The 13107-nt window shown below is 55.8% G+C and overlaps 5 protein-coding genes across 5 annotated transcripts; 3 read left to right on the forward strand and 2 right to left on the reverse strand.

Annotated features, from left to right (window-relative positions):
- Positions 1-178: 178 nt before the first annotated feature.
- On the reverse strand, positions 179-3496 carry P884DRAFT_298636 (uncharacterized protein; the record flags this gene model as incomplete). Its single annotated transcript, XM_069444619.1, has 1 exon — positions 179-3496. One exon carries the CDS (start codon positions 3494-3496, stop codon positions 179-181), a length of 3318 nt encoding a protein of 1105 aa, XP_069298864.1.
- Positions 3497-4375: 879 nt separating this feature from the next.
- P884DRAFT_197170 (uncharacterized protein) lies at positions 4376-6394 on the forward strand (the record flags this gene model as incomplete). The annotated part of the gene is made up of 2 exons (XM_069438042.1): positions 4376-4804; positions 4865-6394. 2 exons carry the CDS (start codon positions 4376-4378, stop codon positions 6392-6394), a joined length of 1959 nt encoding a protein of 652 aa, XP_069298865.1.
- A 1223-nt stretch (positions 6395-7617) lies between these two features.
- Positions 7618-8002, reverse strand: P884DRAFT_120326 (uncharacterized protein). Its single transcript, XM_069437139.1, has one exon. It carries the CDS (start codon positions 7928-7930, stop codon positions 7727-7729), a length of 204 nt encoding a protein of 67 aa, XP_069298866.1. The 5' UTR covers positions 7931-8002; the 3' UTR covers positions 7618-7726.
- Positions 8003-9600: 1598 nt separating this feature from the next.
- P884DRAFT_196566 (uncharacterized protein) lies at positions 9601-11946 on the forward strand (the record flags this gene model as incomplete). The annotated part of the gene is made up of 1 exon (XM_069437989.1): positions 9601-11946. One exon carries the CDS (start codon positions 9601-9603, stop codon positions 11944-11946), a length of 2346 nt encoding a protein of 781 aa, XP_069298867.1.
- On the forward strand, positions 11832-12806 carry P884DRAFT_257913 (uncharacterized protein). The gene has a single exon (XM_069441197.1). The coding sequence runs from the start codon at positions 11946-11948 to the stop codon at positions 12492-12494; it is 549 nt and encodes a 182-aa protein (XP_069298868.1). The 5' UTR covers positions 11832-11945; the 3' UTR covers positions 12495-12806.
- Positions 12807-13107: the final 301 nt, after the last annotated feature.

A 13107-nucleotide genomic window follows, 5' to 3' on the forward strand; every position in this document is an offset into this window, starting at 1 on the left:
GGGGGGTTGCTGTGATCAATTCAGCCGCGGCATACATCATCAGGGCAATGACAGACAGCACACTAGTCCAAAACTCTAGCACGAGCAACATCTGGGTATCTCCTAGTCCGGCCCGCCTGTCCAACTCTTGCAGCGATGAGCCCCTGTGCAACGAGCAAGCCGCAAACACCCCAACAAGTCAGTCATCGTCATCGGCACTATCGGCAAGTACTTGTCGCCTCCTCTTCGCCTGCGGCCTGCGCGGAGATAGCTCGGATAAACTATAATCAGTGTCCTCCTCTTCCAAATATGTCGTCCTGGATCTCGGCGGTCCTGCCGCCTTCTTCGTGCTTTGAACATGAAGCTCAATCAGATCCGGCATCTCGTCGTCTGTGTCCTGGGTTGGACCGAACTCGATCGGTTCGTAAAACGGCCTTTCGGCCGTTGTCGGATCTTGCTCTGTGCGTCCGTTTCTAAGGCAGAGGCTTGACGACCCAGGACTTGTAGGCCCTGTTGATCTCTGCCGGTTGCCTGATGAGAAAACGTCGTCCGCAACGATAAAGTCGTCGAGATCGGCACCGCTGTCGGAGCCATCCGTCTCTTCCATATCGCTGCTTCGCATGCAATCATCTCCCAGATCCTCGAGGTGATCGCCCACACTCTTGAGCCGACCGTGGCTCTTTTTAACAGTCCTCCCGCCACGCCTTCGACGCCTTTGCGCTGTTGTCTCTCCGTTTACGGCCCCCTCGTCGTCGTCCTCGTGATCTTCCTCGTTATTACCCGTCTCTTCAGACTCGCTGATGCGACCCGAACTCGATTTAGGTCTCGCAGGAGTCTTGCTACTTGTTGTGGAAGCTGCTGGCAATCTGTCGCCCCTGACCGGCTGATCAAGGATATCGTCTGCAAACGGTTTGACTGGCAACTGTTCCCACGATTTTGGATCAACTTCAGCGTACGGAGGGAAGAAGTGCGCCAACGGATCCTGATACTGCCCCAAGGTCCTGAAGAGCTTCACGCATCTCTTCGTATACTCGCCATGCTTCAGGTTGACGGTGCGACCAAGCACGCGCTGGGCAGCTGGATAGGCTCCAAGGTTGATCTCGTCCAGCCCCAACTCTTTCACTTTGTCGAATGGCGCTTTCGGAAGGCTCTTATAGACTCTCTCAAAGTGGTCTGTCTGCGACTTGCTTAATAGGACCTTTTCCAGCTCGGGCACATCCGCGAGAAAATCGGTTTCTGCTGGCACCCTGGGGGCCTTCGCAGTCCGCCCGGCAACCTGGCCAAAAAACGACGCCTTCACAAAGCCGGTTTCCACGCCGTCCGGCATATTGAACTTCTTTTTTGCCGCCTTCTTCCTCAGTCCGGCTGCTGTCTTTTTGGGCTCGGGAAGAGACGGGTCCTGCGAGTTTTCGAGGGGAATGTCGACAAGCCGTTTGTCAACCTCGGGCCTAATCTCCCGCGGCAAGATCCTCGTAGAGAGGTCGTGGCGGAAGGTAAAGCTGTCGCCGTTGCAGATGAGCTGCTGCATTTTCCGGTAATTGTCTTTGGCCTCCAGAAACTTTTCCTCTTCTTTTCCCTTCATCAAGAGGAGGACGATATTCCCCGCCCGCTTCCTCCCCGTACGCCCCATCCGCTGCAGCATGCGTATCGGGGAGGACGATGCGTCATAACAGACGATCAGGTCGACTTGACCGATGTCGAGGCCTTCCTCGCCGATGGAGGTGGCCACGAGGACGTTAAAGACGCCGTTCTTGAACTTCTCGATCGTCTCGATCTGCTGCTTTTGCTTCATTCCTTCGCTCCTCTTCGAATCAGCCTGTCCGACGAATACGGTGGCGCGAATGAGCGGCTGAGTGTTCAAGAGGCGAACAATCTCCTCCGCACTATCGCGGTACTCGCTGAAGACAATGGCTCGTGTGTTGGCGCCCTCGCCTGCGTCCATGAAGTGATTGACGAGCCTCTCGCAGAGATAGGTCAATTTCGGATGCCCGTTGAACTCGTCCAGCCTCATCCAACGTTCGATCATGGACATCATCTTCTGGAAGTTCTCATCGGCAAGGAGCTGCCGTTTTAGTTTCGAGCCCTGTCCCGGTTTAGCCTCCTCGGAAGTCCTAAACTCGGCTAGACCGTTGTAAAAGGGCTTGATCCCGTGGAAATTGAGCAGCTTGATGAGGTGGGCCAGACTCTGAAGAATGCTGAACACGGCCATCATCATGAACTTTGTGCCCTGGTTGACGTGCCTTCCAGGGCCAGCCATCCACTCATTCCTGGACTTGAGCAGCCCGTACGTCGTCAAGCTCATCGGGTCTCTGCCGTAATAGATGTTTTGCGAGCTCAGCTTGTCCACCAGAGGCTTAAGGGCCTTGGAGAACAGATCCCTCACCTGGTGCATCTCATCCGAAGGGTCGAAGGTCACGATGTCGATACTACGCGAATGGACGTATCGGCGGATGTCGATTGACTCCTCGGTCCTGATTTCTACATGGGAAATGCCGAGGTTGTCAATGATTTCCTGTACACCTTCCACCGTCGACCCCGGCGTGGCGGTAAGTGCGAGGATCCGGATGCTTTTCGAAAAGCGCCGGATGAACTCGACGGCCTTGACGTAGGCGTAGTCCCCGGTTGCCCGGTGGGCCTCGTCGATGACTAGGAGCACGATTGATTTGGGATCGGCGAACCCCTTGGACAGGTCGTTCATCAGGGTCTGCGGGGTCATGAAGAACAGCCGCTTGTTCTGCCACTCTCCCTCGCGCAAGACCGGAGGGGTCTCGCCTGTTAGAAGTGTCGCCTGTGACCGTGGGATGCCGGCAATATTGAGACACGCCTGGACTTGCTGGGACGCGAGGGGTTTTGTTGGTGCCACGAAGACGATCTTCGAACGCTTGGTCCAGCGGAAGTAATTGAGCATGATGGTCGCGGCAATAAAGGTCTTGCCCAAGCCGGTGGGTAGGGCCACGAGGGTGTTATTGAAGAGGCCGTTCTTGACAATGCTGAACTGATAGTCTCGGATCGGTCCCAGGTTCAGGGGATAGACCCAGGTTGACAATTCCGCATGGTTGAGTTCGTGGTGCGTTGGGGTCTCGGGGGGCAGATCGCCACGGAATGGACGACCGTTAGTGGTCTGCAGCCCGGTCGGGCGATCCGCCCGGATCGTGCTGCCCCAAAGGGTCGTCTGGCGGAAGGTTTGTGTTTGGGCCGATGTTCGAATTCGGCGTGGGCCGCCGGTCGGAGCATGGCTGGGCTTCTCTGGCGAACTATCGAACAAGTCTGAAGGCAAGTCCCGGGCAGACCTATCTGCTCTGGCTCCGGTGGCTGGGGTCCCGCTGAATGATGCGGAGTTTCCGAGCACGTCGGGTAGGTACGAGCGGGGCGCTGATGGGCTGGATGGAGAGGCATCAACGTCGGGGTCGCGAGGGTTCGTCTGCCCAGTCAGAGGCGCCGCTGCAGCATCCGTAGCCTGGGTAAGGGCCTGGATCATGTCCTCATCGGGGAAGTCGTCGAAGTCTTCGTCCTCCATTGCTGACGCGTCGGACTCTGTTTAAGGGTTGCGGCAACCAAATATGAGGAGGAGGAGACAAAGCGGAAAGGTGCATGCGAATTAGACAATGACCGAAGTAAGTTGCCTAGGCCGAGCCATATCTCCTCGTTACAGCCACGGTATGCGAATTCGAGGCGGTGCCCGGGTGGTGATGTCGTCAGGCGGCTTCGCAGCCCAGCAAACCGGTTGCCCAGTTGCAGGCCCCTCCAAACAAATCACGAAGCGAGGGACGCGACGGAACAGACGCGCCTTCGCGCCAGCGCACGTGATGGGGTTTTGAGATGTGAAAATGGTAAAATGCTTGCGAATTACATCCAACTTGTATAATACATGCGGAGTACGGCAGGGATAATCAGGCTACTTCACTTGGTGCCTTAGGAGCTGATGAACTACCCGAGGTGCGTTAGTAGGTGCTGACAAACCCTACAGGGCAAACATACCGCGTCTAAGATTTGGCGGATAATCCACGCACCATGGTGACGTAGGTTCGTTCTCCGTGAACAAGGTGGGTGCACTGGACCCTATCTGGTCAACAGGAGGGGAGGTATCTTTGAGAGCAGTAATTCGTACCTAAGTACCTAGGTACGATCTGAATGTTGGTCTGTGTTTGTATTACGGGTAGTGTAGTGCGCCCCGGGCTGAGTGGAAGCTTGGCGTGGAGCTTTTCAGCCTCAAACAGAGCTTCTTTGCTTCTTTGCAGCATGCACGGTGGGGTGGCTCCACCTACATTACTTCCCGTCCTAGTGGAGCCTTTCAGGTCTTTCGCGCCTCGCGGCACTCGCCCCCCACTTTACCTTCTCTTCCTCCAACAAACTTGGCGGCACTTTCTTGCGTCCCTCAACACTTCTGCGAACATCAATGGCGCCTCCCACGGGTCCTCGTGCTAGCAGCCACGGTAGTCGGCCTAGCCTGCGGGGCACACGCGGTGGCGGCGTCGGAAAGCGCCGGGGCACCCCACGGACCGATCGCGATGGCGACATTGCCATGGACAGCGTCAGTGCCGGCAATCCACCATCCAGTTCTGCAGCCCATTCCGCCCGTGGAAGTCGCGCGTCTAAAGGAGGGAGAGGCGCCCGGTCGTCGACGAGGCTCGCCCAGAACGTTCGAAATTTTGTGTCGGAGCAGGATGGCACCGTTCGCAATGTGAAGCAACCCAACAAAGTCACTCTGAAGATCCACGGCCTCAAAGACAGTAAAGCGGCCAGCAATCCCGACGGCGGTCTTCGCTCGCTTCTCGACTTTCTCGAGCGCAAATCCTCCAAGGAACGGCCCATTACGCTCGGTCGGGTACGTTTCCTGAATCCCAACCCTCTGCTCCGAGTACTTCCGTTTAACACACATGTCCAGGGTGTGATTCGCGGAGACCATGTCTGGCTCAAGGTCAACCCAGCCGACGCTCCCCATCTGTTACGACTGAACGGCTACACATATGCGGGCGCCTCCCTGACCATCGAGGAAACAAGCGAGCCGATGCCTGGACCTGGCAACCAATCCGCCGATGGTCCCGAACCGAAACCGTCAGAAACAAAAGACAAGTTGTTGGGGGTTCTGGCTTCTCGATACAACGTAGAACAGAAACTTCTGGATCTTTCTGCGCTGGGAGCTGACCAAACGCTCGTCAGCATGGGCGCGTTTGAGACCAAGGCCCTGGCGGAGAAGTCGTTCAAGGCACTCATGCGTCTCACGGCCACGAATTACCAGAGCGCCGCCGAAAAAGAAGCAAGCATCCAGGCCGTTACCATTGCCAATAACGACATCCACGACGTCGGCGAAGTTTTCACGTTAGCTACCACCCTGCCTCGCCTCCGCCGTCTCGACATCAGCGGTAACAAGCTCGAGGACATGTCGAAACTTTCCAAGTGGCGCCATGAATTTCGGCTCCTGGAGGAGCTTCACATGGTCGGCAATCCTGTCGCAAGCTCGCAAAACTATCCCGCTCAGGTTATCGAATGGTTTCCGAGTCTTCAGATCTTGGACGGACACCGAGTTCGGACTCCGGAAGAGGCCGCCGAAGCCCTCAAGGCGTGGTTCCCTACACCTCTGCCTTACCTGCCGTCTAACCTTCGGGACGGGGGCAACAACGTGGCCAGTACATTCCTCCGCAGCTTCTTCACCATGTATGATCAAGACCGGCCCGCTCTAGCCAGGCAGTTTTACGATGACGAATCCGCCTTCTCGCTCAACATTGGCACCGAGCCTAACCCGAGCACTTATCAAAACTACTCCAGGAACCTGGAAACGATAGGCTTCCGAAACCCATCTGCCCATCAGCGGCTATTCACTGGAAGCAATCTGATCGCCGAGCTCTGGGCCCGGCTTCCCGCTACACGGCATCCTAGTCTGGATCTCGCCGACGAGTGGCAGATTGATTGTCACACCTTCCCAAGCCTGGCCGACCCTACTGGACAAGGTCTAGCCATGGGCCTAGCTATCACTGTCTACAGCCGGTTCGAAGAAATGGACCCTACACAGCAGCTCCCTGGCACCCGCAAGTTCTCTCGTTCTTTCATTCTTGGCCCGAGCAAACCGGGTGCTCCGCATCCTTACCGCGTAATCAGCGATGAGCTTACGCTGCGAGACCGAATCTCGCAACAGACGCCGACCGTCGCTGCTCAGGCTCCTGCCGCCGTGGCGCCTGTCCCAGCGCCTGTCCCAGCGCCTGTCCCATCGCCCGCCGTCCCGACTCAACCACCCATGCTGGACGATGCCATCCGTGCCCAGATGATTGAGGAGCTGTCTCGGCAAACAGGCATGACTGCGGAGTATTCTCGGCTTTGCTTGGCCGGCGTCGCCGATTGGAATTTCGAATTGGCGCTCAGGTCGTTTCAGGAGAAGAGAGCCGAACTGCCACCGGAGGCTTTCACTCACCCTGCCTAGTCTGTGGGAGGGACTGGTGGCACTGTAGATGTGAGGTGAGTGCCTGAAGCTTCAGCCCGATGTACACGTTGCTGGTGGCTAACGATGCTCAAGAGAACGGGTGGTTAGATAACGGATGGGTGAGATTTGATGTGAACCGGAAAAAGGCGAAACCAGGTTGGGAAAAGAGCGAATTATAGGTTTTGGAGCGATTGAAAATTATTGATTCTTGACCTATCATAGTCGGTTCAAGTTTATCTGTGTCTCGGGGGAGTTGGGCATCAGGAGTGGTAGTGTGCCGCCATTTTTTTTCTTCTTCTTCGGTCTGGTCTCGGGTGCGGGTTTTTGGAAAGTGTGCCGTTTAACTGAAATCATCTCGAGGCGTTGATGGGCATGGAGAGGATCATCTCTAGACGGAAGGACATGGCATTGGCGTGATACCCAGACTCAACATTGCGCAGCGTCTCTGTTTGCCACATTTGTCCAACGTGTGCGTGAACGAGAGTATCTAAACCCACATGTGGCATGTAGGGGAATCCGTTGAGAGGATTGGGACAACGCCGCCATGGCATTTCGTCATGCCACCAGGGAGGATCACGCGGCAGCAGAGGAATCTGCCTCACCTGCCCAACTTATTAGGAACGCTGTGACTGGCGCAGACGATCCGGACAGCAGTCTTTTGTTCTTGCCTTTTCTCACGATTCTTTGGTCCGTATATTTGTGTTCCAGACACTGGGGTAGCGCAAGAGCAACTCGCAAGTGTTGAAGAGGTTTATGACACAGACTAAACATTAATTATCTAAGAAAGAATTTGGAGCGAACATGTTACCTCTTCTATGTCAGAGCCGTTTCTGTTCATTTAGTCGATCGATATGATTACACACTAAAAAAGGCCGACGTAGCCAAAAGTCTTACATGTACCGAATCTACTCGCGATGTTGATCCTGCGATTAAGTTCCCTGCACGCGAGATTCGATCTCTATCTCAGACACCAAATGAAGAAGAGGAAGAAGAACATGATGAAGGACCAGTGAATGGACAAAGGAGGCATAAACAAGAGATGAAGGGAGATATATCTGCCCGCTCTACACACCTAGCTTACAGAGCAGCGTTCCCCAACTCCGGCAGCCACTAGTAAAAGGACAGCATACTGCATATGTATGTATGTACATACATACATAGGTAGGTAGTTACTCCGAACATTTGACTGAGCCGAGTGCCATGCCTGGGCGTGATGATGGAGTGTGCAGTTGCGTTGGGAGGGAAGGGTCCGTTTGCGTTCGTGTCACATCCAGGTCAAATCTCAGACGACAAGGCATACCATCGATCTTGTTGCGAGATGCTCCTAGCTCGTTAACGATAGTTAATCCGTACAGCATAAAATAAGGATGCCTTGGCGCTTAATCCTTTAGTACTTCTCCGGTCCGAAGCCACCGTCATCCTGGCTTGAGGGGGTTCTGTGTCGTTGGAGGGCAGGCCGGCATTGTAGCGGCGGGTCGGGAGTGTGATCGGGACGGATTGTGGGCGTGGTGCGCTCCGAAGCCTCACAATCCTCATGTCAAGTTTTCATGAGGCCAATCATCGTCGGTGGCTCTGACGATGCCTCGCAGAGCCGCGCGGGACTGCAGTCCTGTGAGCTTGAGAGGCTGGTAGCGTATTCGCAATACGAAATAGTGCTGAGAGTAGTGGAATTTTAACCGAACCCTTGGACCACCACGCTGCCTTGTGGCCGCATGGCCTGAGAGGCTGGGCGGGAAGTGGAGCATCCCTTCTCCATTTGGATACCAAAGGGAGGGTACTTTCCCCCCTTTGGTTAGCTGCGGTTTCCTCGCAGAGGTTCTAGCGTTTCAGAGAGTGCAAAAAGCAGGGCCCCAATTTGTTGGCACTCGGTCCACTGCCCATACACATGCCGTGACAGCAATCCGAAGTGTACGGCTACTGCTCACGAGCCGAGCGTGATACGGGCTGGCTGTCAACATGAAGACCGCCTCCTAATAAGAAGCCTTGGTTGTTCCTCACGGAATTGTCGGCCAGCTCAAGAGCCTCCGGAGTGAAACCGAAGACTGTTTTCTTTCGAGGTTCTTCTACTTCCCGGTCCTATTTGCTCTTTGAAAGAAATGACAACTTCTAGCCCGTCGGAAAAGATGCATCTGAAAACCCACGCCGTTAAGAATACAGACGATCTCTTCGGCCGACCTCCGAAGTAACATAAGGCATTAGTTACTGCAAGTAGTGGAGGTCGGGGAATTCATCAAAGGTACCGGAGCAGGAAGCGAGACAGGGGAGGAAACCACGCCTACTATGTCCAGTGTAGGCTGTCGTGGAACGAGTTTGCGCTTGTGTGGTCCCCTTGACCTTCTCTTTTCTGCAAATGCTCCTTCCTCCCTCTCGATCAGCCAGTCCCGCTAGAAGGACAGGTCCCTTGCATTCGGCGGTACCCCAGGCGGTCACCGTTATTGGAGGGGGCCATAAGGTCGCCTGCATGAAGAACCACAAATGAGCGCCCAGGAATCCCTGTTCGGCCCCATTCGCGCCCCTAATTCGACCAGGCACACGGCATCCCTTCTTGGTCAGTTTTCCCCCTCCACGAACCCCCGTTCTTGGCTCATTTCCGACCGACTTGCCTGGGGAGCTCGTCAGGGTCACCGCGCTCAGCTCTGCGAAGCTGGCACTCGACTGCTCACAGTTTGCATTCTGCCATCTTCAACAAGGCAAGAAGAGTCTCATCCTGTTCGCTTCTTCTTTCACGATCCCTCCCGTCTCGCCCGTTCGCACAATTCCGGCAGGACTCGGCACACCGTGACCATCATTGGCAGGGGCTCTCGCAGGAGGATTGAAAGCGTTCCATCAGTTAGTTTCGCGGCAGTGGCCCCAAGTCCACGTAACCTTCTCCTCATTCTGCGACACGGGGGTTCCTCAGGGTGCCACACCTCGTTTCCTCGCCGTTGACTTTTCGGAAACAACCAGAAGTTTGGTTGCGTCGATCCTCTTTCTCCCTTCTGGATACAGGGGCTGGTCCTCAACATTCCCCGTTTGAATTGGCGGTTTTTGTGCCAGCTGTTTCCCAGTACCCAACAACGAACAACACGGACGCGCCGAATCAAGCATTGGAATCGACATGTCTTGCTGACGAGGGCGCAATCACCGAGGTCCGCGTCCTCTTCGTTGCAGGCACGAAACCGCGTAGGTCGTCAGTCTTGACCTGCCGATCTTAAGAGCCAGCCAGAATGCCGTTGCCTCAGCCGAAGACGGCGTTGAACAACGCGTGTTCGGTCATATTCAACAACACGCTTTACACATACTCTGCCGATGCGTTCCAATCTTTGCGGTTAGAGCCAGGGGCGGAATGGGAGGTGTTGCCTCAGGGTGAAAAGGTGACCGGCGGTGTTTGCGTGGGATCGACTACAGGGACGCCATCGACATCTGCCTTCTTCGTCGTCGGCGGTGTCAGCGACACAGAAGGCTATCATGGTCTGCAAAAATACACATACGCGACGGGCCAGTGGGAGTCGATCAAGTTGTCGAGTCAGGTTACGCACCAGCGGGTTGGACACAATGCGGTCTACATCAACAGCACCGACTCGATCCTCGTCTACGCAGGCAATCAAGACGGCCAAAACGCCCCATCATCGCAAACGTTCACTATCGGCGCATCAGCGCCGTACGCGGTGAGTTCCTACCCCACAGGTGGACCACCAGCACTCAATCCTATCTTGCTGCCCTGGTCTGCCGGCGAGGCCGTCCTGCTCGGCGGCAGCACGTGGAATACCCAGGTCACGCTGTTCAGCGCCGCCGACGGGACGTGGAAGGACTCGGGAGCTTCGCTCGCAGCACCACTGCCCAAGGACACCTCGGCCATTCAGGCGGTGGTGATGACGGGTGATGAGGGGTCAAAGAATCTTATCACTTTCGATATGTCGGTGTCGCCGAATGCAGTGAAGCGGACGGTCTTGTTCACCGGCCCTGGCGAGCCGGTTCCGGAGGCTGCGCCTGCCCGGAGACGGCTGTCGAGGAGGAAGCAACATGAGCCGAGTAGAAAGGCGGCCAGGGCTGACGAGCCGCTGACCCTCAACAACTGGCCACCATACAACTCCACCGGAGCGCCCAGAGTGACCAGGAGCAATTTTGCTTTCGCTCAGGGACCAGACGGCATGGTCGTCATCGCCGGTGGGACTGCTGCTGATGACGACCTACTATGCATGTTCAACGCCAGAGAGAACAGCTGGGAGGACCCCGAATCTAAGTTCATCCAAGTCAAGATCCTTGCATCCGAGTCATCGACAACCTCCTCAACGTCAGCCAAGACAGCGACGCCTACGTCGACGACTCTCTCATCATCCTCCACATCCGTCTCGGCGAGCGCGACCAGCCCAGCAGTGGCTACCCAAACTCATACTGAAGCGGATCCATCGCCAGTCTCGGACAGTTCTGGCCCGCATGTCAACACCATTCTTGGCACTGTTCTGGGAGGCGTTCTCGGCTTAGCAGTCATCTTGGCCCTCCTGTACGTATGTATCAGGAGGCGCAAGAACCGAAGAGCTCAGATGGTTGCCGGCCATGCGAGGCAGTCTAACGGGGCGTCGTTGGATGAAAAGGACGATTTCGGTTTTGCGAAAGAGACCTTGGTGTTCGGCCAAGAATTCCGCGGTCACAAACCACAGGGCTCGCAAAGCTCCTTCTCTTCAATGGCCATCCTGATGGGCCGGGCGGGCCAGAGCAAGCTGACGGCCGGGCTCAGCCGCAAGTCGAGCAATGAGAGCAAACGGAAGTCGTCCGACAGCATATACAGTGCCTTCAAAAACACCATCAGCAAGCCGATCTCTCACCCGGCCCCGGACGTTCCACAGTTGCCGCTTCAGCAGCATGCTCGGGACCCAAAGGTTGCCCCATTAGCGGCCAACACGGCCGAGCCGAGGGCCCGGACGCTAACGACAGGAGGCGATGAACAAGGGACTACGCGGCGCAGCTCTGGATGGAACAGGTACTGGTCTGGCGGGTCAGCTCTGAACCTCCTGGGGTTTGGTAGCGGAAACAGCAACAGCAACAGCAACATCGCCGTCGCCCGCGACAGCTCCACCGTCAGCAACTCGCAACGGACAACGTTGCGCTCGGTAGCGAGCTCCAACTATAGCAACCCGCACCGCATAACACAAGATAGCGCGACCGTACCACCTCTGTTCCCCGCGGCTGCCGAGTCCCGGATGTCTCTCAGCCGGGTCAATGCGCACAGCCCGACTATCGCCGTGTACGACGAAAAGCTAAACGAAGGCATGAGCGGCCAGATCGAGACGCAGCGCCCCATCAGTTCCGTCAGTGATTTGTCGGCATCGGCATACTCCAGCGGCATCCCAGAATCTGTCCAAGATGCATGGGATCCAACCGCCGCCAACAAACCTTGGGGCGCCGACCGGTCCCTAAACGATTCCTTCACCGGTACCTATCCGACAGCTCTTGCCCCTGCCTCACAAGGCCTGAAGCCCCCGTCACAAGGGCCGTCTCGACCCGCTCCTCCACAGCGAGAACCAACCCCCGTCCGTGACGATATGAGCTGGCTCAACCTGAATGCCAATTAATGAGAGCTGCTCTTCATCATATCCGTTCTCTCCCCGGCGACAGGTTCCTCCCGGAACCTGACAGTACCACGACAGAACCCCCTCGTGCTTGGGAATTTTGCGTCCAGCTCGCTATTCCCCCGAGGGATCTTCTTGTTTTCCGGCGGCTACCTCCATCTTCTTGCACTTCCGAACCTGGTGTTCAGCAGCCACCGTTTCCCGCCATGCGAGCAGCACTTTGCCGTCCTTTTCCGCAGTCATACCCGACGCTCCAAGGAGTTGCCGAGCGACTTATTTTCCTTTCTCTCTGTGTTTTGGCGTGTGCATATACCAATCTCTTCGTTTCTCCGTTCATATCTGGTACTATATCCCTGTATGTACACCTTGGCGCGCTCCTCAGTTCGCCATCGTTTTCTGGCATTTGCAACTGGCGACCCGGGGTCGGTCGCGTGTGTCCCTTTCCAACTGTCTTCATCCGGCCTTTTTTTTTTTCTCCCTTGAAAATTCTCAATTCCAGCGTCTTTGTGTCATTGGCTTCTCGTCGAATTTCTTGTCAATATAGCACATAAAGCCTATATCTCTCTCATCCCTACCGGTCGGCGCATTGGGGGTAATATGTTGGCTCTCCATGCTGAGAGGTCGAGGAGGTGGGGAGATCACGCCGAGATGATGAGCAGCTGTTGGGTGAGCAAGGCCAGGGGCTTCTCCTAGTGTATGTATGACATGGTGGACGTGTCTAATCGGTTCGGCGATTTAGTTACCGAACCAAAATCTGGTATATACTAGACGCAATACCAAACCTTACTCTCGCAGTCTCATCTTTTAGGCCAGCCTTATTACAAGCAGTGACTTAGAGCCGGGAGAGAGGGAGGTCGAGAAAGAAGCCTAGTTAGGTGCTATCTGCCCACGTTACTTTCATCCGAACCTGGTGCCCTTCAAGCACGGAGTTGTGTAGCCGTTGAGTGAAGAGCTATTCGCTAGGCGGCCCGTCGCCGCGCTGTACTCGTTATAGTGTGCAAAGTAGGATACGAATTCTTGAAGGCGCTGTTGAGGTCGAAAGCAATGGGAAAGGTGTGGGCTTCCCCGCGAGACCCCCACACGCAAATGCGTTAGTCAGGTTTGTCAACCACAGGGTAGATTAAGCCCCATCCCCTCCGATGAGAGCTGCGCTTCTGCGTGACT

The sequence above is a fragment of the Thermothelomyces heterothallicus genome (genome assembly GCF_042370625.1).
Source record: "Thermothelomyces heterothallicus CBS 202.75 unplaced genomic scaffold P884_scaffold_7, whole genome shotgun sequence".
In the NCBI taxonomy this organism is placed as follows: Eukaryota; Fungi; Ascomycota; class Sordariomycetes; order Sordariales; family Chaetomiaceae; genus Thermothelomyces; species Thermothelomyces heterothallicus.

Excerpts from the sequence above, each read along its gene's own strand:
- P884DRAFT_257913 (XM_069441197.1), top strand. The coding sequence starts at position 11,946 with ATGAGAGCTGCTCTTCATCATATCCGTTCTCTCCCCGGCGACAGGTTC.
- P884DRAFT_120326 (XM_069437139.1), bottom strand. The coding sequence starts at position 7,930 with ATGAGGATTGTGAGGCTTCGGAGCGCACCACGCCCACAATCCGTCCCG.